The sequence below is a fragment of the Juglans microcarpa x Juglans regia genome, chromosome 4S, assembly GCF_004785595.1.
Source record: "Juglans microcarpa x Juglans regia isolate MS1-56 chromosome 4S, Jm3101_v1.0, whole genome shotgun sequence".
Taxonomy (NCBI): Eukaryota; Viridiplantae; Streptophyta; class Magnoliopsida; order Fagales; family Juglandaceae; genus Juglans; species Juglans microcarpa x Juglans regia.
This window is the reverse complement of record NC_054601.1, coordinates 21,504,769-21,531,122: the sequence shown is the minus strand read 5'-3', so window position 1 is coordinate 21,531,122 and position 26,354 is coordinate 21,504,769. Positions and strand designations below refer to the sequence as shown.

Here is a 26,354-nt window from a genome sequence, read left to right as displayed (position 1 = left end):
TTGAGATGTTTTAGTTATCCTGGCATATTTTTCACCTTAACCTTTTATTTCCGCTGCGATTATTGCATACTGCTAATTGCATACTAGGATGCATTGCATATTAACTATCATGAACGGGAGTATGTAACCTTATGTTGCATGTACCGACGCTCTAAATCCTCGTTCTATTCCAAGCGGGGATTGGAGGCGTCACAGGGACATTTGCTTTGGATGAAGAAGGGGCTTGAGATTGGTTGATGTGGGCAGTGGAGTGTGGTGATGCAAGTTTCAGCTTGTCTCATCACTTGTGCAGGTGAATAGTGTTCAAACACTTCATCGTTTCTGTATTTCAGGTGCTACCTTGTGCTATGTGGGTGCAGGAGCTACCATAGTGCATAAATTTAAAAACAAAAGTGCAAAAATACAAGTGAGGTCATGCTACATTGTCGTCAAGTAGGGTCTTCAAAAGCTGTCTAACTTTCATTACTTGCTTGCCTCATCTTCTTGTCCTTTGTCCATGTCTGTGCTGTGTAGGTGTGATAACACTTCTTGATGGCCTTTTCAGGTGGTGGATGGTGGAGGAATTGACTGCCAAGTCATGATGTGTGTGCAACTCATGGAAGGAAATGAAGTGAAGTGGGTGCCGAGTGGTTCATTGTGCCATTGCCAATCAGTCTTGGCAATTGTTTGGGGGAAAGTTGGTCAAAATCTTAGGATTATATGAGGGACTTCTAAGGGATTGGAGGGAAGAGGGTGGTGGCATGTGGAGTGGTTCAAGAAAGAGCAGAACATTCAAGAAAAACCCAAGGTCACTCGGTTTGGTTTCAACTAAGTTTCTTGAGGAATTGGCTGGGTTTTAAGCTTGGTTTCTTGATGCCATTTCATCCATTACTAAAACTGAATCTTAAGGGATGACATGAGGTGTGAATATTTAAATTTTCCTTGAGCAGATGGTGGAGAAGGCGTGGGTTTGAGGCTGATTTGGTGCATGCATATGAAGGTACACCTAGGTGCCGATTGGTGATGATTTGAGCATTTACATGGCCTTGGTTCTATTGACATGTATTGGGTCAAGTTTAAACTTCTAAATTAGTCTAAGATAAATGAAAATCATTAATAGAAACAAAAAATTTCAAATTAAAAAAATGTGGGAAACAAATTAAAGAAAAATTAAGCTAAAAACATGGTTTAGAGGTTACTAATCATGTGTGAAATGATTAGTGCGTCTTAACTCAAGTTAGAAGCTTAACCATGGTTAGGTGGGAACCCTAGGGGCGTTTTGCACATCTTGGGCTTGAGGGTAACCAAAGTATGGTGTATGTGGGAAACCAAAGTTTGGTGTGGGTTATTGAATGGATCATATGTCCAAATTTGAGAGCTCATCTAAGGCCTCAAAGGCCTACCAAGTTTGGGTTCAAATAATGTGTCTTTCTATGGTTGGGTTAAAGGCATTCACTCTCACCAAATTAGGCCCAAAAGTTTGAAGCCTACCATTTAGGCCTAATTTATAAGGTTTTTCAAGAGGGGCCTAAATCCTTATAAATCAAAATGGGTCTAGACTTATGGCACTTATTCCTAGCCTATCACATCCTTAGTGATTGAGACCCTTAATTAAACACTCTTGGGCTTACCCCTAAATCCAACCATATTTAGCCCTTTATGCTTAGCCCACTAATAATGCCAAGCCACTATTGGCGTCTTGGTAGTTATTCTAAATATAAGATACTAGAAATCTTCCAATAATTCTAGCTAAACCCAAAGTGTGACTCTTAAGTAAAAAAAAAAAAAAAAAAAAAAAAACTGTAAGTTTTCTAAAAATATAATCATCATCTTACACTAACTAGAATTAATTAAGGAAGCATGCTCCAATGGCTTTTATATTTTTAAACACAAACATGAGAAATGAGATTTGATGGAATTGCAACAAAAATCAAGGGATTTGGCCTAAGTATGTTTCGGTCTTGTCATGACTCACCTAGTTGTGATGTGTTTTAATTTTTTTTTCAAATTAGATATTTGGTTTTAGGATAAAATTTACATGAAGAATGTAAATTTTGGTGAATTTTGGAGTTAGGAGGTGAAATCCTTAAGTTAGGGATAAAATGGTCATTTTTCTACAAGTGGAGGGGTAAAATGGTCATTTTTCTCTAAGATAATATTGACTGTTAGTGATGAGTTTATGACGTTTAGAAATTTCTACTTACAGTTTCTCGTATTTCACACATTTTTATCATCATGCAATGATCATTGTAAATTAACTTCTAACTTACTGTCAGATTATTGTGTATATGTGTTGGTAAGTGAACATTTGTCTATGTTCTTACATTATTATATATGTCATGGTATGCCATGTCACTACATGTATGTCTATTACGCTTAATATTCTATCACATAATATTTATCTATTACACATTATATTCTGCCACGAAGATTTATCTATTTCACATTATGTCATGTCACGAAACCTTTGTCTGTTTTATGTTATATCATGTCATGAAATGTTTGTCATGTTATGTTATGTTATGAAACGTTTGTATGTTTCATGTTATGTCATGTTACGAAGTGTTTGTCTGTTTTATGTTGTGACATGTCATTCATCTCACGTAAAAGTCACGTTACATTTTGTCATGTCATCTGTCATTCCATTTCACGTCACTTTATGTCTCGAGTTTGAATTATGTCTCCAAAACAGTGTTTTCCAAGTCTAGTCAGGTTACGTCCATGTACAATCAAATTATTGTTCAAGTCATTATTATTTTGAAATATCGTGGCAACCCCATGAGACCAGTCTACACTATAATGGAAATCCCATAAGACAAGACAACATCATCATGGTAATCCCATGAGACAAGGATATCATGGTAACTCCATGAGACAAGATATAGTCCAGTTCATGATTTTATTTCACGTTCAAGTTCATGTCAAGTTTCATGTTCAATTTCAAGATTAGTTTCACATCATGTTTATTTCACATTCAGTTCAAGTTCGTGTACAGTTTCATTTCAGGTTCATGTTCAGTCTCAAGTTCGAGTTCTAGTTCATGTTCAGTTCGTCCCATGTCCAAGTTCATTTCATTTCAGTTCAAGTCATATCAGCACATGCCATGTTATTTATCAAGACATGTCAAGCTCATTTATGATCATGTTATGCATTTGTGCTTTTACTGTCATGCATGCATCTCTAAACTGTCAGTTTAGTTCTTTGTTAACTTGCTGAGATTTATACTCAAATTTCACCGTTGTAGTTCCAACTACCATTTTCCCCTGCAGGACCAAGAGATGCGGTAGATGACCGAATGAGGGTGATTGACTAGACATGCACAACGATGGCACGATGCGAAGTTCATCGCTTCGATGCTCCGTTTTATCAATAGTATTATGACGTCATTGACCGAGTTGTATGAGCTACTCGATGGATTAGCCTAGTAGTTACCTTAGTTTTACATGTACAAGGGGAACTCTGTCTCTAGTACTCTTATGGTTGCAAACTTTTTAAAAGTTTGGAAAAGTTGAAATGATTAGATAATGATTAGATGAAAAATTTCAAAATTAAAAAACTTGAAATCGAAAAATATTTGTGTTTAAATAGTATATATTTGAACGTTGAGATAAGACGAGATGAGATGATTTGAAAGGTTTGAGAAACAAAATCTAAGCCTAGGTTAGCCGAAAGATATTATTTTTTATTTTTTTATAACAACCAATATCTATTGAGATAAAAATGATTAGACATTTATCAAGATTTGAGAATGAAAGTTTGAAATACAATTCCATCACATTTCAAAATCATCTACTCTTCAAGCATTTCGAGCAAGTTCATGAGCTGCGGCCTATTGCCCTCTCTATACACATGTTTATGAGATCAAGCCTAAATCTAAGCCTAGGTTAGCCGAAAGATGATTATTGATAAAAGAATGCAAGGTGCTCCTATTTTTTCAAGATAAGAAAAGGTAGATGAAATACTTCGAGCCAATCTTCAAAGTACGAGGTCCTACGGCAATAAACTAACCCTGCCCAGTAATTTGTAAACCAGTAGTTGGGAACATTCAAGAAGCAGCATCCCATAAGTGTCGGCAACCGGACATTCAAGAGGAAATCTAACTTATATAATATCGGTAGACCTGATTATGTATACGAACATGCATGACGACAGAATTGTTACACGTGCCGCGTTACAAATTGCTAAATGTACCACGTTATTACTCATCGCCGCGTGTACTCATTGTCGGCGAGGAAACTTCATCTCAAACCGACGTGTTCGGATATTTTTCAGCTTCTATCACTTCCACGTGGCCATGAGTAATAACGTGGCACGTTCAACAATTCTGTCGTCATGCATGTCCATATACATAATCAGTTCTACCGATATATATAAGTTAGTTCAGAGATATCCAAAGTACTCACTCTTAATCCATCCTATATCAATCCAAAGAACATTCGCAGCTAGCTAGCTTACCTTTATACACTATTTCGTTAAAATTCTCAGCCTTTGCTTGTGATTTTGTTGCCGCTTGTTAACCTTGAAAATGGCACATTTCCAAAACAAATACGGAGCAGCCCATAGCACAGATGCATACGGCAACGTCATCCGCAAAGACGAATACGGCAACATGATTCCTACGGACGAGTATGGCAACTCAATCCGCCACAGCGGCACTACTCTCCAAGGTGGGCAGCAGCAGCAGCAGCCTCATGACCTTTCCGTAAGTACTCCTCCCAGTACTACATGATAAACGTACTGTTCTTTCCTATCTTCTAAAACCTTACATATTGTTTTCGCCTTTTGTTTTACAATATATCTATGTTTTTCTGTGAATTAATTTAATGGAATACAGACCGAGTACGATGGGCAAGGCGGGAGAAGGAACAAGGGGCTGAAGGAGAAGATAACGGAGAACATACCTGGAGTTGGAAACAATGACTATCGAAATGATACATCATCAGCGACTACAGACAAATACGGCAACGTTATCCGCAAAGACAAATACGGCAACGTGATTCCTACGGACGAGTATGGCAACCCAATTAGCCACAGCGGCACTACTCTCCAAGGTGGGCAGCAGCAGCTAGCAGCAGCAGCAGCGTCATGACCTCTCCGTAAGTACTCCTCTCAGTACTACATTATAAACAGATTTTTCTTTCCTATCTTCTAAAACCTTATATATTGTTTTCACCTTTTGTTTTACCATATATCAATGTTTTTCTGTGAATTAATTCAATTTAATACAGACCGAGTACGATGGGCAAGGCGGGAGAAGGAACAAGGGGCTGAAGGAGAAGGTAAAGGAGAAGATAGCTGGAGTTGGAAACAAGGACCATCGAAATGATACATCATCTGCGACTACAAAGACTCCTACTACGACGGCTGGCGGTTACGGTACTGGGGAACAGGCGCAACATCATCAGCATGCAGAGAAGAAGGGTGTGATGGAAAAGATCAAAGAGAAGGTGCGTAGGTGTGTGTGAATTTGAAATGCTCCTTTGTAACTTGGATTAGACTATCATAATTAAGGCCCAGATCCATTTCGTAGGAGGTTTGCTTAATTTCAGGATAAAGCACGTCTTTAATAAGAGATGCGTACGTGCATTCATATGCTGGGGTGTGTAGTATGAGCACACTCTTCTAGCATAATAAATATAATACTGGCTTAATGTATATTGCTGTACATAGTTTTTGGTTAATATGTTATGTCGTGCATATATAAGCATATATACTATTTGGCATTAATTAATTTATGTCATAACCCTTTGTATTTGAAGTTTGAACTGGTCACTGCAACAAATAAGGTCTTTGGAATGAAAATTTTTGTTCTAAAAAACTGGCATTTCATCCAAAAGTATATTTTGGGACGAAAAAAATTGTTTCAAGTTCGTTCTTATAAAACTGTTCCAAAATGTATTTTGGGATGAAAATTATAAATTTGTCAAAAAAAATATCTTTTGTAACAAATTTAAGCTGGATCATTTGATCGTGCTCGAATGGATTTTTATTTTTTTGGATGATTTAAATTCGTCTTGGAAATCCGTTCTAATGACATAAATAATGGTCGAACAATAATGAATTGTTCGAACGGGTATTTTATTGCCGGTCAATCGATACCACTCTGTTGGATTAAATACACATGAAACGTTTGAATAAAAAAATTGATGATCGAACGTAAATAGTGAATTGTTTGTTTGAACGATGCATAATTTTTTACCGTTCGAACTCTAACTTGAGATGTTCAAAAGGTTGTTCGATCTATATACGTTCTCGAATGTTTGATGAGAGTTCGATCGATTATTATTTTTTTAGATAATACTTAAAATCAAATAGATATTTATATTTCAAAAATACATTATAAATTGTTTAATATAAATAAAACTAATCTAATAAGTCTGAACTAAATAAATAAAATACTATTAATACTAATAAAATTATTAGTACATGATATATAATTGTTCAATATGTAAAAACATTTCTAATGAAATTCAATTGTTTGGAGGTCTAAATTGTTGCATAAGCATTTGCATTTGAAGTTGCATCTGTCTTTGTTCTTGCATTTGGAGTTGCATCACTTTTTGATCTTCTTCTTGTTTTATGCGTATATCCATGCTTGCTTGTTTTGTCAATTGAGCCTCTTAACTCTTTTTGTTTTGCTATCAATTTTTCAATCCTAGAATTTGCATTCTATAACGTAATGGCAGTAGTGTTGACGTTGACGAAGAGTCTGAAGGTTTTACACGACGACTCAAACTCTCCAAGTAATCCAAACGTTGACTCAGAATTTGTGTAAAAATTTTAATATCACTTGTTAATGAATTATGATCTGATGCCCTTTCAACATAAAGGACAACCAATTTATCTTACACAGAATATATAAAATTAATATTGACACAATAGTTTAGATATGGTTAATTAAAAAAAATTATAATAATTATATAATTCTCACCATCATCGGGATGAGTCCACTCTCCATTATTATTAGTATGTGATGCAGCATATTTTATCAGATTATAATTCGTGTCTGACTCTTTCTACAAGAGATATTGTTAAAGTATAAAGTCTATATTAACAATGTCTTTAGTATGTGTCACATAATTGGTGTCTGTATGATGATGAATCTTTAACTTTGATCTACTCATTTTTTTTTATAGAATTTCATTCCTGCATAGAAGTTGTAAAATTAGTAAGTGAAAATTACAAATATGATACAAAGAATTCATTTAATTTAATCTTATATGATGAATCTTCAAACATCCCGCAAAGTTTTTTCTATTCTTCATGTCAGACATCCTGAAAAGGATGTTGGCGTGCATCTTTTTTGTTCTTGTACTTATTGTAATGCTCATGACACCTCGCTTTATATTTGCGAAATGCATTACACATCAGCTTTTCGACAGTCCTATGCTCCTCTCTCCGACCAAGATTTAGTTCGAAGTCATCTTTGAAAAAGCATATACACAAAGATATTATCATTTAGAATATTAAATAATATCAATAAAAGTTTATTATTTAAACATTACGTACCAAACAACGCTTCCAAACAACGCTTCTTTATAAGCTCTTTAACATCTTGCGAGATTTTATGTCATGAAACTCGTAGACAAAGGTGCATAAGTCTGTGTAAGAGCACCCACATGCGATGCAAGCCAAGTTGCTTGTTGTCCCTGGCCTCTCGTATGTTTGTCACGAATGTTAATTTTAATTTTACATACTTTACGATATTTCTTCAATGTCACACCTCTAGTAGTGCCTCGTCCGTGACGAGATTGTACTGTTATCTCTATAAAATAATATTAATTATTTACCTTGTATCAATTGTCATATATCCTAATTAAAAAAAAATGAGTACTAGCTATTTACCTTGTTTCGTAGAGTCAGTCTCTACTGGTGAGTCAAACGGAGAGCTAGGAACATGCAGAGATGGGATGCGAACTTCCTTCCTCTTTTGTGGCATAATTATGAGATACTGTATAATGTGAATACAAAATTAATCAATCATCTGTATTAGTTTCATCTACAGATTCGCTCTCATCATCTGTAGATATTTCAGATGAGTCAACATTTTGATCAACTGTCGCCTCAACTACTTCAGTCTCAATATCATCCCTATGTAATGGGATCATTTCATACTGGTTCAAATCAACAAATAAGTTAACAGCAAGTTGACTCTCTTGGTATGCTTCTTGCGTAGAGGGATTATCTTTTTCTTCATCTTGTCCCTTAGCCTCAAGGATAACGTCATAAATATTTCTACAAAAAAGCTTTTGTACTACTTGCCATTGATTTCCTAACTTAGGATCATCTAAATAGAATACTTGAGATGCTTGGGAAGCTAAATAAAAGGATCATCTTCATACTATTTTTTTTATGTATTAATACTCAGAAAATATTCATCCTGACATTTTCCCATTCGAGGATTGCTTAAATCTCACCAATCATACTTAAATATATAAACTACAAGCTCCCACACATATCTCATTCCAATTATATTTATGATAACTCCATAGAAATCAACATTGTCTCCATCATAACTCCCTTCGACAAGGACACCACTATTTTATGTTTTCCTATAAAGTTTTCGATCAATTGTGTGATACTTACTTCCTTGAGAAATATATGTAGAATATCGAGTAGCGCATCTCGAGGGGCCTTGCGCCAATGCATATAGTTCGTCTAATATATCATTTGGATTACTCGCATGCATTTGTATAACCTACATATTAAATAAAGTATAAACATTCAATCGTTAATAATCCTCTATTTAAAATATGTTAGTACAAAATTGCATATGTATTAATGTCATTACCCGTTGTTCGAACCATTCTGGGAACTCCTGTTCATGTCTCTGATCTATATCATTTACTCCCAGTTCTTTTAGCACCTACATCAAATACTCTTCCTCCCAAGTGAAGGTATGCATTTTTAAAGTTATTTTTACTGTTTATCTTATGATTTTATGGTTTTATTCGTTTTCTCTAGAAAAATTATATTTTTTCATCAATAATTACCGTAGAACACCACAAATCCACTGTATGATGTTTAGAAATGAAGAGTAGTATGTGCTTTGTCGAAGAAACCACGAAATCAATGCATTTTTTAGTGTTTTCATAGCCGTTGAGTGTATGTGCTTTGTCGAAGAAACCACGAAATCAATGCATTTTTTTAGTGTTTTCATAGCCGCTGAGTTGACTTGGCCATGGCCGAGCTCGATCTGGTTTCTGTTCGAACGTGTTCAAAAGATTTAACCTTAACATTCGAACAATTTTAAAACGTTCATACGGTTTGCTGTGTCTGTTCGACCATATATTTTTTCGTTCGAACGCTTTATATCTTTATATTAGCTTATTAAATTGTTTTCATTGTTTCATTGAATTGTTCTTATCAATTAATTTATTAAATTGTTATTAGTATATAATTTTGTAAATCTTTTCGTCGTAATTAGATTTTATCACTAATGTTGAATATATATTTTATTTTTAAAATTTCAGTTTCATAATAATGTCTTATAGAGGCCGTAAACGTGGTAGATCAGGGGAACCTTCCATCCAAACAGTTCGAGAGCGGATTGTTTTACTTGAGCGACAGCTAAAACTGTCTGATTTTGTGGCTCTTATATGGGAGGGTCATTCCCTCCCATCGGTATTCAATGATCGTGGTTGGGCACCAATCTTAGATTAGCAAGAAGAAGGAATGAAGCTCATTTCCTACATTAAGATCGTTACTAAGTTCTATAAAGAGCTCGGTGGTACCAGCCAAGACGATGGAGAGACATACAGGATCTATGTCCGAGGAGTTCCTGTTATATTTTCAGCGGACGGACTCGCTGCATATCTACAAATTCCTAGGCTTCTTGATGCCTATCCGAACCTGCCGCCTAGAGAGTCTGATCCTTTAGGTGATGTAGAGATATCTCAGGACGAGGGATCAGTTTACACATATGAAATTGACACACTTGTTGATCATGAGGTCAGAGACTTGATTGTTGGTTCAGATGCTCCTGTGTACGATGGGACGAAGAGTATTAGGCAGACAGATTTATCTTCTTTCTTCAAGATCATGAATTTGATCATCGCCAACAATATTGACCCTCGACAGCATAAGACAGAGGTCGGCATGGATCGAGTGAGATTTATGATACGGGTCGCTCATGGCATTCCAATCGACCTCTTGGTTTATATATTTGAGAGGATCTGATCCGAGACTCGGTTCATTACGACAGATATACTGCTGTTTAGGATCCTCATCACTCGAATTTTGCTACATGTCGGGGTCGTGCCAGAACCTGCCGAGCGTTCTAGGGAGTCGATGGACCGATCAACAGTACCACCCTGTCATGGGACACTTGAGATTTTGTTTTCATGGAGCTGTTCTTGACATGGTTGATATTCAAAGAGATGCACAGCCAGGAGATACTGGAGTATCGGCTGGTGAGACATCTACACAGGCTGAGGCATCACGTACATCTACTCGCGTGCAGATGGCCGACATATTGCGTGCTGAGATCGGCGTACATACATCAGTAGTGATTGATGCAATGCATACTACAATGTCTAAGTTGCATACAGAGATTATGGCTACCGTCTCTGGGTTACGTACAGAGGTTAATGAGTTACGTACAGAGATGAATGCCAATAATGCAACTCAAGTCACGCTCAATACTCGATTGGCACAGGTAGAGAGACAATTAGCTGCAGTCAAGGATGTGTAAAGACCTCGCATCACAGTAGTTTCTATTTTTTTCTATTATTGTTATGGACAATATATATGGTGTTTTGATAATTTTCTTTAGTTGTAAATTAAATATTTTGTCTTTTCTGGAGTAATTATTGATTTATATTATGTGGTGTATGGTTGATAATATTTATTTAACTAAAAATCTTATTTAATAGAAAAGAAATCATTAAAATATTGTTAAATTAATTACATAAAATTAATTAATGAATTTGTATATATGATATATATTTTTTATATTTTGAATTTCGTACCGAGATTAATATTATACCTTCGAATGTATAAATGTGGTGCTTGAATATGTTCTAACTAAATATATTCCATTCGAACGGTTTAGAAACCTTCCTGCCAGGATTTGCCACCAAATACTTTTCGTTTGAACGGTAATGAACTTTCCCTGCCATAGTAAATTACTTCCCCGTCAGGATTTTACTGTTCGAAAGTATTTTTTTCCCGTTCGAACGGAAAAAAACTTTTTAAGATGGTTTAATTACACATAAAATATTGTTCGAACAATTATTTAAAATTATTTTACTCGAATGATTTTATAAAGTCATCAATTTTTTAGGACGAAATTTAAATTTTGTCCCAAAATTAAATTTCTTCCCAAAAAATGACTTTTAGGAATGAAATTTTGTTCATCCCTAAATAATTTCGTCCCAAAAGCTCAAATTTGTTGTAGTGGGTGCACATACATGGGATAAGGTAGATCCTCCTTGTGACGTCCAGACTCCCACGTACGAAAACATGTGGATCGTGACGTCGGGATGATGACAACACGAGCCACGTATCCCAACGATAAGTGCTCAAGAGTGTGCAACATGCAAGAAGTACACAATAAAAGTCACAGCTTTTAATTAAAAGTTAGCCAACTAAGTACCAGAAATTTAAATACAGATATCCAAAAGTTAGCCAACTAAGTACCAGAAATTTAAATACAGATATCCAAAATAAATTGCCTTTAAAAAGTTCTACAGTTTTCTAAGATAAATATAATGCAAACCAAATATATAGCCAAAAAGTGGGAGACAAATCCCAATACACGAGCAAGTGATCCCAAATCACTTCTCCGGCGGAGCCGAATCTTTAGGCTCTTCGTCCTCATCTGTATCAAAATCTACGATACCATAAAACGGTATCGCAGGGTGTCAAATACCGTGAGATTATAAATCTCAGCAAGTAATTAACCAAGTAACCCAAGAGATAAAACTGCATTAATGTAGCCAAATAACATGAGTACATGACAAAACACAAATGTGACCCAACACCTCATTTTCTCCGAAAATGATTATTTTCCAACAAGCACCAAACACCCCATTTGATAAAAAACATGTCATGAATAATATCCGTCATTTTCCCTGAAAATGTGCTTGTAATCATTAAATCATAAACCGACAACATAATCATTTATCGAACATTGTAGGCGGGAATCATAGGCGAGACTCTACCACCATCCCTACCGCATGCACCGTAGGCTGGAATTGCAGGCAGGACTATACCACCATCCCTACAGTCTCTTTTCCTTTCTTTCAAATCAATCAATCCTATTATTTCAAACATACTCAAAATCATTTCTCACATGAAAATCCAGTGTTTCAAGTATACACATGATCATGTATGCAATTATACGAAAATCCAGTTTTCATTTAAAGACATGAACATGCGTGTAAATGCATTGTATATGACACAACATAAATATTCATTAGCCAACAAAATCCAACATAATCAAATCATACAACAACTCCATCCTCCAATCCAACCGACCCCCTTACTCCTCGGACTCAGTTCGGCATAACCAACCAGTTCACAGTAAATATGGGTTAGTGTAAAAATACTTTTAAATCTCAAAAGTTCTTTGAAAAAATACTTACAGTGCTATAATATAGTTTTCGAAGGATCACGAAGGTGCTAGAAGTGGCGACACAACAACGTAACAGTGCAAAATGTACTATGGCCATGGGTCTCAAAATGCTAGATTTTGAATGGAGACAAATCAATGCTTGAGATTACAAGGGAAGGACTTAGGGATGATGGTGAAGCTAATGGTGGTAGTTGACCATGGGTGGTGGCATAAAGGGCGGTTGAAGTCCAAAAAACCCAAAACAGAAATGAAATTTGATGGGCTAGCTTCACCGGTGGCGGATCGGAGCTGAGGATGAGTGGGTTAGGTAGCTGGAGAGTAGCCGGTGATGTGGTGAAAAGGTGGTGGCCAATGGCGGCACGACGGCGGCACGCCAGTTCAAAGAGTGCCGCGGCTTGAAGCCATGCTTGGGGGCTCATGGCGGCGCAAGAGGAGCTGGAAATTAGGAGGTGGGGTTGCCATCCGGTTATGAATGGGAGGGGCGGTGACGAAAGTGGGTGGCGCATAGCGGCGCAGGGGAGGACGACGCAAGGACGGGGGGAGAGAAGGAGAAGTCGTGCGCGGGAGAGAGAGAGAGAGAGGAGAAAAAGAAAATGAAGGAAAAAGAAAAGAGAAGAAGAAAAGAAAAAAGGAAAAAGAAAAAGTGAATGAAAGAAATGAGGTTCAATCCTTACATATTGGGTCCCAAAAATGATTCAACGAAAAAGATTTCAAAGCAACAAGTTAAATAAAATAATTTAAACATAGTGATTAAATAAAAATAAAATAATTAAATCTAGCAATAAACTAATTTAAAATAAAGAGAAATTTAAATAATGAACAATAATTAATAACAAGAAAACATATTGAATTAACAATTAAAAATCTTAAAATAATATCACGTAAATTATCTAAAATTTAAAACAAAGAAGCCCATAATTTTAATTAATTAAAAAAATTTACTTACTTAAATTACACATAAATACGGGATATCACACTCCCAATAAGTTGATCCACCGTAGAACAATGAAAATATGGAGGGCAATCGACCTACCTTAGGCGACATCTGGGAAGCCAATATTCCTGATCGATCTGATCCGATCTGTTTTTCTGGAATATATAATCCTTAGAACGTAGATGGGATCGAGTATTCGGCCATGTCATGACTTTCTGAAATTATATACATACACGTATATTTTTCTTATATATATGTATATGTTCATCTTAATGATAATCGTGCATGATATTATTTAATATAGTTTGTATAAAACAAAGATTATAGTACTATTATAATTTCAAAATAGTATTCAAGTAAACAGTATAATCAAAGGAAAATGATGTACTTATAATTTTATAATTATATGCGTTGTCAGCTATATATATTGAAGATTATAAGGAAATTGATAAAATAAGTCTCAGCATAATGAAAATATCTTAAATATGTAAAAAAATAAAAAATAATTATAGTATTATAATATGATATAACATTTAATCTTTTTTTTTTTTTTTTGAAATCACTAGTAATGCATATATAAACTATGAAAATATATTTATATTAAAAAAGATAAATGATATTTTTAGTTTAAATTGAGTAAATATGATATTCATATAGAAAAACTTAATCCATCGCATATTTGTTTTTTAAAAAATGAATAAATGTGAGATCTATACAACAAAATTAATCTTATAAAAACAGACTCTGTTGATGACTACCACACCATGGGCTAGCCCATTATATACCCATAGGCTTTATTTCGATAATGAGATAAGATGATTTGTAAATAGTAGTGAAATTTGTGTATAGTAGTAAAAAATTATTTGAGTTAATATATTTTATGTGATTTTGGAAAATGAGATAATTGAATAAAAATATTATAAAATTAAAATATTATTAGAATATAATTTTTTAATATAATTTTTTTTATATTAAAAAAATTGAATTATATTTTGGTTTTTAATTGAAAGTTCGGAAAAATTGTAATAATTAGATGAAAAAGTTAAAAATTTAAAATTGAAAACTGTTTGTATTTGTAATATTAGATATTGAGTTAAGAGAAGATAAATGAGAAAGATGTTGCTATCCAAACCAGGCATTAGTCAAGTACAAGGGTCAAGGTCTTACGCACGATCACTATATCTTTTCTTTTTCTTTTATCTAATCCTATGTAGAAAGAGGGGATGGTACGTGGCGCGGTACTTGATCATTTGGTCAAGTAGACGTGTACGTAAGTCAACATAGCTCGTGTTCCGTGGAGTTAGAATTAGGGATGATAATATGTGACACGACCTAAACCCAACACAAACACGATGCGAAATTAGCAAAGTATATATGAGTTTTGATGTTAATGGGTTTGAATCAAAAGGGGTGACCCATTAAGACACAATATATAAACGGGTCATTAACTAGTCAACCAATTTAACACGAAATCAATCTGTTATGATACATTTAGATTTTTCTCACAATCACAATTTTATTATTGTTGGATTGAAATATTGATATTTTTCAATATGCTTATGTTTTTATTGTTAGGATTGTAATTCCGAACCTATACTTATATTTGTTAATATTGAGATTGTAATATTGATTTTATTATAAATTAAAATCTGAAAAATATTGATATGTTTTTGTTAGTGGGTAGTCTAATTGTTCTTTTTAGATATTGAGGCTACTAATTAATACAGATTTTAATTTTTATGTGAAATTATGTTAATAAGGCCAAATGGGTTATGCGGATTAATTCAACCCATTTACATGAAATGGATTGAAATAAGTCATGTCACGTTGATTAATTTCTAATTAATTATTAGAGGGTTCAAAATGGGTGCACGACACAATCTATTATTTAAATGGGTCATGTCAGTGTTTACAGATTTGACACGTTTAACTTAATGGATTAAGTTCGGATTGAACCATATAGTCGAGTATCCATGACTTGACACGACTCACAAACACAAATTGCTAGCCATAATTAGAACCCATAAATAAGTAGAATGAAATGAAATAAATAATGGCGAGCCTAGAACGACGAATATGGCTCAAAATCTTTACTTTATCGTTACTCACTTCCCTCCTGTCTGTTTAGAGCATCCACATCCGGCTTCCCAAACCACAATCAACCAATTCACAGTAAAAATGAGTTAGTGCAAAAATACACTTAAATCACAAAAGTTCTTTGAGAAAATACTTACAGTGCTATAATATAATTTTTGAAGGATCACAGAGGTACTAGAAGTGGCGGCACAACAACGTAACAGTACAAAATGCACTATGGCCGTGGGTCTCAAAATGCTAGATTTTGAACGGAGACGAACGAAAACTTGAGATTACTAGGGAAGGGTTTAGGGATGTTGTGAAACTAATGGTGGTGGTGGTTGGCAGTGGGTGGCGGCGTAGAGGGCGGTTGAAGTCCAAAACGTCCAAAATGAAAATGGAGTTGGATGGACTTCACTGGTGGCGGATTGGAGTTGAGGATGGGTGGATTAGGTAGCTAGGGATAGCCGGTGATGTGGTGAAGTGGTGGTGGCCAATGGCGGCGCGACGGCTGTGTGTGAGCTCAAGGAGTGTCGCGGCTTGAAGCAGTGCGTGGGGGCTAACGACAGCACAAGAGGAGCTGGAAACTGGAGGGTGAGGTCACCGGCCGGTGGGTAGATGGTTGGGAGGGGCAATGATGGAAATGGGTGGCGCACGACAGCACTGTGAGGGAAAGAAATGAGGTACAATCTTCACATCTTGGATTACAAAAATGATCCAATGAAAAAAATTTCAAAACAGCAAGTCAAATAAAATAATTTAAACGTAGTGATTAAATGAAAATAAAATAATTAAATTCAACAATAAACTAATTTAAAATAAAGAGCAATTTAAATGCATAACAATTATTTAGAAAGCATATCAAAATAATTTTCACAAATTAAAAATCATAAAAAATAAACCAATGAAAAATCCGATAAACTTAAAACAAGAGAACAAATATTTAAATTAATAAAAATAACCCTTCAATTAAAATATACTAAAATACGGGGTGTCACATCCTCCCCCCTTAAATAAAATTTCGTCCTCGAAATTGACAAGGTCAAACATTAAAACTAGGACAGGAATAAGATTCGACTAAGAGCAGACTTAAGAAACATACATCAGGGTCAATCAAACAAATACGAATATTGCTCCCTCATGTCGGCTTCTCTCTCCCAAGAGAAATCTTGAGCTAACGGATCACCCCATAACCCTTTCACCAAAGCTATCATCTTGGACCTTAACTTTTGCTCTTTCCAATCCACAATTTGCGTCGGGACAACTTCATAAATAAGATTAGGCTGAAGTTGAATGCGTTCAGGGTCAACAAAACGTGGTTCTTGCTATCCAAAACTCTTCTTCAATGACGACACATGGAACACATCATGAACTTTCCCAAAATAGTTCGGCAATGCAACTTTATAAGCAACAAGCACAACCTTCTCTACAATCTGAAAAGGGTCAACATACCTCGGACTAAGCTTTCCCTTCTTACTAAAGCGCTTAACGCCTTTCATAGGAGAGACTTTGAGGTAAACCTAATCACCTTCCTCAAAGGATAAGTCTCTTCTCCTCGTATCTACATAACTCTTTTTACGACTTTGTGCTTCCGCCATTTTAGTCCTTATAACCCAAACTTGATCTTTCATTTCTTGAATTATCTCAGGCCCAATTAATTTACACTCGCCAACTTCATCCCAACACAAAAGTGATCTACAGTTCCTTCCATACAAAGCTTCATATGGGGCCATCTGAATTGAGGCATGAAAACTGTTATTATAAGCAAACTCTATTAGCGGTGGATGATTTTCCCAATTCTCCTGAAATTCCATGATACAAGCCTGCAACATATCCTCAAGAGTTTGAATAGTGCACTCTGATTGAGCGTCAGTTTGAGGGTAATATGCAGTATTAAACTTCAACTTAGTGCCTAAAACTGCCTGCAAACTTTTCTAAAAATAGGACGTGAACCAACACTAGGTACTCCGTCCAAATGCACTATCTCTTTGACATACAACCGAGTCAACTTTCCCAAAGAGTCGATATTATTGATAGGTAAGAAATGAGCACACTTGGCCAACCGATCAACAATCACCTAAACCAAGTTCTTTCCACTAGGAGTCCTCGAAAAACCCAATAATTAATAGCTCCACTCGATAATCTATACTAACATCAATCGACCCCTACGGTATAACTTCCAAACCTTTGTTGTATACTACATTTAGGTAACCTAATGGTCACTTCCAAAATTAACCATCAATAACATAATTGGTACAACTGAGTGATTAATTTCCAACTACAAGTATTGTCTCAAAAATTCAGGTAACCACTAATTCTGCAAAATCAACACAAAATTTGAACTCCTAATTATCACGCTCCTGCTGCGCACTTTGATAATTTGACACATGCATAAAATTTGTCCTCCTAAAAAAGAAGACACCATCGAGTACAAGGTGGCTTCATACCTACTAACCAGAAAACTCTTACTACATTTTGGTAGAAAATATTCTCTTTTCTCAAAACCATGAGTTATCACTCATATTCCTCAATTAACTCTCGCTACTTTGATCAAAATCAATATTCCACAAAATACATCCATTATCAAAGACAAAAAACCAATATCAATCAACCTCAGTATCCCAAATTGAAAACAAGTAACATCACCCCAAAATATACTTGTCTCATCTAATATAAGGAACATACCCTAAAAGGCTCGAATCCAACCCAGCCAACCAATAAGAATGCCTATAAGCTTTTACCCGACAACCTAAACCCAAAAGCTCGTCTCTTTAATTCTGAATATCATCTAATTTAGCAGTGACTAAACTCACTATGAACCACTATTGACTTCACCAAAATATTATCAAAACCTTCTTTGTAACTCGCCTACCTACTTCTACTCCTATAAGCTAGTATTTGGACGACTAGTTCCTTCAATAGCACATCACTATTAAACCTCAAGGCAAGCTATACTGCTCAAATCTTCAATCCACCAAAAGCCATTGCAAAGCACCCATGGATCCTAATGCTTTATTAACTCACATACTTGATCATATTATCCACCGCTGACGTTTAAGCTTCGACTTCCAAGATCTTATCATACACCATACATGATGATTCATCAATCTCTCTTCAAGTTAAATAACAATGTCCTTAATTCAACCAACTGGACACTCAATCTCCAAAGGAAAGTATAGCCTCAAAATTTAAATTCCTAGGTAACCTCAAGTCACTATTAATTTCTGTAGATAATCACAACATTTGTTGTCAACCATCATTCCATTGAGTAACCCACTTCGACTGCACACTTCAATCGACTCACCAACAAAACTCCAAGTCAAAATCTCTTGAATTTAATACTATTGTGTCGACTCCTCTTCAACACCTACCAAAGCCACTTCCTCCAAACCAAAATGAGACTAGGACCTGTACTCTCTGAAATCTATATACACTCACAACTATTACGCATCGATCTCACGCACCCTTAGCCAAAACCAAAAAGCCTCCAAACATGCAAGTGGTCCGTCATTGCCATTTCCATGATCTAAACTTAGATTCTCGAAATCAACAACAATTATTTCCTAAATCTGCACCATATATTATCCTTAAAATTGATATGGATCAAATCCTAAACCTGCCACTACAACGTCGAGTTAAAAAAAATCATTTTCTAAACTAGATCGATATCTTCAATCCTTAGAAAATACATGAACTTGATCATTACCTTCCATCTCCAAAGAAATATTCTCCTTGAAAGTTCCTATATCAATAGCTCAACTCTGATCAACCCCATTTTAATGGTTACAGCCTAATCAGTCTCCAAAATAACTCATGCTAGTAAACCAAGCCTGTGGAACTAAAAACTCCAATTTCATTATAAATCAGTTCATCAAGTCTACAATTCTAAAATCTTAAACTATAATAGAATCACTTTCCGAAATATGTAAAATCGATGAACTTATATCCAATAATAAAACAATTGCCTTAAAAAAAACTTATAGTTTCTAAAGCCCCAAATGATACCAAATTGCTTATCCAACTCGACAAAATCTAAAATTTCTAATTTAAGTAATCCCTCAAATGCTTGTTGAACCTAACACCTTAAATCCCATAAACTTATTTCCTAAAAACTAAGGGGCCTCAAACCTTAGATGAACTTCTTATAAATCTAACTTTGAAGTTCGTTGAACTTACAACCTCCTACTTCATAGACTCATTACATAAATTTTACGGAACCTAAGACCTCAATTATCCTAAGCGATTTGAAGCTATTCCCCTTCTCAGTTGTGACCTGAGTTCCTACTCCATAAAGTTCACCCAGACCATGTCGTTCGAGCCTCGATATTGAAAACAAATCAATCGCCAAGAGTTCAGGCCTACTACACTAAATGTTCATGCCTAACAATGGCATTCACGGTCGTACCATCTTCCTACCATAGCATAACCCTTAACCCACATTTCAACTCCGAACAAAATAGACAAAAAAAAACAAAAAAAAACAAAACAAAATAAAATAAAACAACATACAACAAAATGAATAAAATAAATGAAGCAGTACACAATAAAATAATTAAAACAAATAAAATAACCTACCATAAAAATAAAACAAATTAAATAAAATAACATACAAAAAAAAATAAACAAACAAAGTAGTATACAATAAAATAAATAAAACCAATAAAAACAACATTAAATTAAATAATTTCAATTTATAACTGTTAAAAAAATATTCTAAGACTTCACCTACGGGACATATGGTTTTACTTAGAGCTGAACTGCTCTGATATCACCTATGGCGCCCCCGACCCCCATGTACGGAAACTTGGGAATCGAGACGCCCGAATGATGACAATACAGTCACGCATCCCAACAATAGTACCAAGTGTGTATACATGCAACAGTATACAAAAATAAGTGTGTATATTGATGAAGATTAGTTGCATGTTATAAGCTTTTTATGAAATTTTTACTTAGATCCAAAAAGTTAAAAATGGGAAGGTTGAAAACAGATTATGTTTTGTGTAAATTTGAATATTTTGATAAGAAAGCATGCTACAACGACATTTATATTTTTACATGGTGATCCTAAGACTTTTATTAACATATTAGGATGTATTTTAAGGATTTTTGGTGGTTTACTTTAAAGATATAATTTTTTATGCATGAAGAGGTTCGGTTAGGTCATGTATTTGAGGTTTTCAGGTAGATTGATGTTTTGATTTAATTTTGGCGTTATGATCTTGAGTTTAATGCTTGGACCTATTCTAGGACATGATTTTTAACCGAATAATGATAGGGTTACTACCCTACTACTACTCATTTACTACTCTTTTTATATTTGATTTTTTTTATTTTTTTATTTAACTTAATGATTAAGGAAGTGAGTATTAGTAAAGTTATATATTTTTTTAATTTTTTCTTAATGATTAAGGATGTTAAAAAAATACTTAAAAGAAAATGATAAAAAAATAAAAAAACTTAAAATACACTTGGGTAGTATATGGGTAATAATAAGGTAGTAAGTCTATTACTGCCCTTTTTAACCATATGATGTTGTTAATTTGTGACTTATGTCATGCTATGTTTCGGATCAAAGGGTTTGATCAAGACTGATTCCTATAAAACCAAACCATATAGGAATCGGAGTGTTAAGGCCGAATGCTTCAAGATAGATTTTTGTTATCTTTGAGGTTTTTACATGATAACTAAAAGCATGTTAGTTCTTAGGAGTATGCTATGAATGTATTGAAAGTATGTTATTGAACTTTTTGAGTTCCTTAAGTTGTTTTGAAATGAGATAAAACCTTAAAAATTAAGGGTTGTGCTTAAGGTTTAAAGACTTGAAGTTTTGTATTAAACAGTTGTGATTTTCTGAGGTGTTTTTTGTTATCTTTTTAGTAAGATATTTGATCATAGGATATGATTTTACATGCTGCAATATTTCGGTTTAAACATGAGAAATGATATTTGATAAAATTGCAACAAATATCAAGGGATTTGGCCTAAATATGTTTTGTCCTTGTCATGACTCACCTAGTTGTTATGTGTTTTAATTTTTTCTAATTAGATATTTGGTTTTAGGATAAAATTTACATGAGCAATGTAAATTTTGGTGAGTTTTGGAGTTAGGATGTGAAATCTTTAAATTAGGGGTAAAATACTTGTTTTTCCACAAGTGGAGAGATAAAATGGTAATTATAGTCTAAGATAGTATTTTTATGTTTCTAAACTGTTAGTGATGAGTTTATGACATTTGGAAATTTCTACTTACAGTTTCTTGTATTTCACAATTTTTTATCCATCACACAACGATCATTGTAAGTTAGTTTTTAACTTACTGTCACATTACTATGTATGTGTGTTGGTAAGGGAACACTTGCATATGTTCTTACATTATTATATATGCCATGGTATGCCATGTCACTACATGTATGTTTGTTACATACTATATTTTATCACGTAATATTTATCTATTACACATATTCTGTCACGAAAGATTTATCTATTTCACACAATATCATGTCACGAAACCTTTGTTTGTTTCATGTTATGCCATGTCACGAAATGTTTGTCATGAAATGTATGTCTGTTTCATGTTATGTTATGTTACAACATGTTTGCCTATTTTATGTTGTGCCATGTCATGTAAGTGTCACGTTACATTACGTCACGTTATATGTCATTCCATTTCACGTCATATTATGTCTCGAGTTCGAAGTATGTCTCCAAAACAGTTTTTCAAATCTAGTCATGTTACGTCTATGTATAATCAAGTTATTGTTCAAGTCATTATTATTTTGAAACATCGTGGCAACCCCATGAGACAAGACTACACTATAATGAAAATCTCATGAGACAAGACAACATCATTAAGGTAACCCAATGAGACAAGAGTATCATTGTGGTAACCCCATGAGACAAGAATACAGTTCAGTTCATGTTATTTCAAGTTCAAGTTCATGTTCAATTTCACGTTAAGTTCATGTTCAGTTCATGTCAAGTTTCATGTTCAGTTTCAAACTCAGTTTCACGTCATGTTTCTTTCACATTCAGTTCAAGTTCGTGTTCAGTCTCAGTTCAAGTTCATGTTCAATTCAGCCCATGTTCAAGTTCATTTCATTTCAGTTCAAGTCATGTCAGTACATGTCATGTTATTTATCAAGTCACGTCTAGCTTATTTATGATCATGTTATGCATTCATATTTTTACTGTCATGCATGCATCTCTAAACTATCAATTAAGTTCTTTGTTAACTTGGTGAGATTTGTACTGTGGTAGTCTTGACTACCATTTTCCCGCAGAGTCTTGACTACCATTTTCCACTGCAGGACCAAGAGACACGGCAGATGATCGAATTAAGGTGATTGACTAGACAACGACGACACAATGAGGAGCTCATCGCTTCGATGTTCCATTTTATTGATAGTATTATGGCATCCTTGACTGAGATGCGTGAGCATGGATTAGCCTAATAGTTACCTTAATTTTACATTTACTTAAAAAGCTCTCTCTCTCTCTCCAGTACTCTTATGGTTACAGACCTTTTAGACGTATGATCTAACCTAAACATGTATTATGTTCAGTTTATGAAATATGTTTTAATGTCTTGGGATATAGCATTCTAGTACCTTATGTATTGCTCAAAGAAAAAAAAAATATTTGCTGCGAATATTGTATAATGTTTATATGCATACTAAGTGCATTACATCTTTAATTGTCACGAATGATGGCAGGTAACTTTGTATTGCATGTTCCAACGCTTTAAAATCTACAAAATTCTAAGCGGAATCTGGGGCATCACAATGATACTATTTTGTTCACAATATTAAATTTAATATAAAATATACGTAATCATCTATATGTTTATTAAATATAGAGATAAAATAAATTAATATTTTCATATCTAATGGACCCAACGAGTGTGATTTTATTTCATAATAAAAAAAAGAACTTTTACTTTCTTAAAAAAAATACTAGTTTAAAGTGAAAGAATTATAAATACATAGAATGAGTTAAAAAAACTAATAGTTCTTGAGAAATATTAAGGTCTCGTTCGGTTATACAGATAAGATAAAAAAATTGTGAATAATAGTGAGTTATTTGTGAATAATAGTGAAATGGTTTGAGTTAATATTTTTATGAAATTTTTAAAAATGAGAGGAAAACACTTGAATAAAATAATTATAATGTTAAAATAGATTTAGAATATAATTTTTTAAAATTTTTTTCTTGTTTTGGGATTTGAAAAAGTTGAATTCTTTTTTGTGTTTTGTGTGAAATTTTAAAAAAGTTATAATGATTAAATTAAAATTTTAAAAATTAAAAACTTAAAAATAAAAAATATTTGTGTTTAAATAATACATATTTTGATGATGAGATGAAATCAAGCCTAAACTAAGCCTAGGTTAGCCGAAAGATGATTATTGATAAAAGAATGCAAAATGCTCCTATTTTTTCCAGATGAGAAAAGGTAGATGAAATACTTGGAGCCAATCGTCAAAATACCAAGCTCTACGGCACTAAAGTAACCCTGCCCTGTAATTTGTAAACCAATAGTTGTATAAATGATTTTTTTTAATAATATGAAATTTAATGACTATTGAAACATTCAAGCTGAAGCAGCATCCCAGAAGTGTCGGCAACCGGCCGACATTTGTCGCCGACATTCAAGAAAAAATCTAACTTATATATATATCGGTAGAACTGGTTATGTATATATATATATGAACATACACGACGACAGAATTGTTACACGTGCCGCGTTTCAATTTGCTAAGCGTGCCACGTTATTACTCATTGCCACGTTGAATTTTATTTTACCGAATATTGGATTTTGCTTTCCGTCAAAAGAGAACCGAAAGATCCGCATGATGGCTCTCCAAATGATGCTAATCAGGATAAGTTTTCATTATATATGAGTTAGACATAATTTGTAAATAATAAAATAAAAGTTAAATTATTTATTATATTTTGTATAAAAATTTTAAAAAATTATTATAAAATTTTAAAAAAATTAAATTATTTATTATATTTTATATAAAAATTTAAAAAAAATTATAATTATGAAATAAGATAGTTTGAGATTCGATTTCCAATCCTCCCCTGACGTGTTCGGCGACAAAACTTCATCTCAAACGGAAACTTCATCTCAGTTTACGAGTAGAAGACGTGTTCGAACGTAATAAACGTCTACTCATTGTCGGCGAGGAAACTTCATCTAAAACCGACGTGTTCGGATATTTTTCAGCTTCTATCACGGGATATTTTTCAGCTTCTATCACTTCCACGTAGCCATGAGTAATAACGTGGCACGTTTAGCAAATTGAAACGCGGCACGTGTAACAATTCTGTCGTCGTGTATGTTCAATATATACATAATCAGTTCTTCCGATATATATTAGTCCAGAGTAATCCAAGGTACTCACTAATCCATTCTATATCCTTGCGAAGAACAGTCGCAGCTAGCAAGCTTATCTTTATACACTGTTTCGTTAAAATTCTCAGCCTTTGCTTGTGATTCTTTTCCGCTTGTTAACCTTGAAAATGGCACAATTCCAACACACATACGGAGCAAGCCCAAAGTGACGCGTATGGCAACGTACCTAGCACAGACGATTACGGCAACGCTATCCGCAGAGACGAATACGGCAACGTTATGGGCACAGACGAATACGGCAAAGTTGTCCGCACAGACGAATCCGGCTACGTGATTCCTACGGATGACTATGGCAACCCAATCCGCCACAGCGGCACTATTTTCCAAGAGCAGCAGCACCGGCAGCACCGGCAGCGTCATGACCTTTCCGTAAGTACTCCTCTCAGTACTACATGATAAACATACTTTTCTTTGCTATCTTCTAAAACCTTATATATTGTTTTCACCTTTTGTTTTACCATATATCTGTGTCTTTCTGTGAATTAATTTAATGTAATACAGACTGAGTACGATGGGCAAGGCCGCGGGAGAAGGAACAAGGTGGGAGAAGCAGCCCATAGCAGAGATGCATACGGCAACGTTAACCGCACAGACAAATACGGCAACGTGATTCCTGCGTATGACTATGGGAACCCAATCCGCCACAGCGACACTACTCTCCAAGGTGTGCAGCAGCAGCAGCGTCATAACCTTTCCGCAAGCACAGACGAATACGGTAACGTTGTCCGCGCAGACGAATACGGCAACGTGATTCGCACGGATGAGTATGGCAACCCAATCCGCATTTCTGGAGGTGGACACATGGACCATCGAAGTGATACATCATATGCGACTGCGACGACTTATCCCACGACGGCCGGTTACGGTACTGGGGAACAGCCGCAGCATCGTCATCATAGGGGTCTGATAGAAACGATCAAAGATAAGCTTTCTGGTACTTCTTATGATCAGCATAACGAGTACTACTAGTTGTCGCATTTCTGGACGTACCTACGTGCGTAGGTGCGTGTGAAATGCTCCTTTGTAACTGGGGATCGGACTTTCATAATTAAGTTCCAGATCCGGTTCGTAAGAGGTTTGCTTAATTACAGGCTAAAGCACGTCTTTAATAAGAGATGCGTACGTGCATGCATATGCTGGGGTGTGTGTTGTATGAGCACACTCTTCTAGCATAATAAATATTAATACTGGCTTAATATATATTTATGCACGTAGTTTTTGGTTAATATGTCGCGCGTATATAACCATATAGACCTATCGGGCTTCAGCCAGCTTTCCTAATTAAGAGTTATTCTATGATACCCTAATTAATTATTTAATTCATGTCATAATCCTTTGTATTTGAAGTTTGAACTGGTGCACATACATGG

At 34.7% G+C, this 26,354-nt stretch overlaps 1 protein-coding gene across 18 annotated transcripts in view; it reads left to right on the top strand.

Annotated features, from left to right (window-relative positions):
- Positions 1–26,354, top strand: part of LOC121262318 (mesocentin-like) — a 227,672-nt gene that overhangs the window by 42,623 nt on the left and 158,695 nt on the right. For 12 of the 18 annotated variants that reach the window (XM_041164738.1, XM_041164736.1, XM_041164744.1 and 9 more), the window contains one exon: positions 25,486–25,680. The exons of 1 other annotated variant lie outside the window; for it this stretch is intronic. In XM_041164738.1, coding sequence (XP_041020672.1) covers positions 25,486–25,680 — 195 coding nt within the window. Of the gene's footprint in view, positions 1–4,813; positions 5,076–5,207; positions 5,325–25,485; positions 25,681–25,740; positions 26,211–26,354 lie in introns of those variants that run through there. 5 more of the 18 variants (XM_041164751.1, XM_041164750.1, XM_041164746.1 and 2 more) reach the window with 4 other exon arrangements.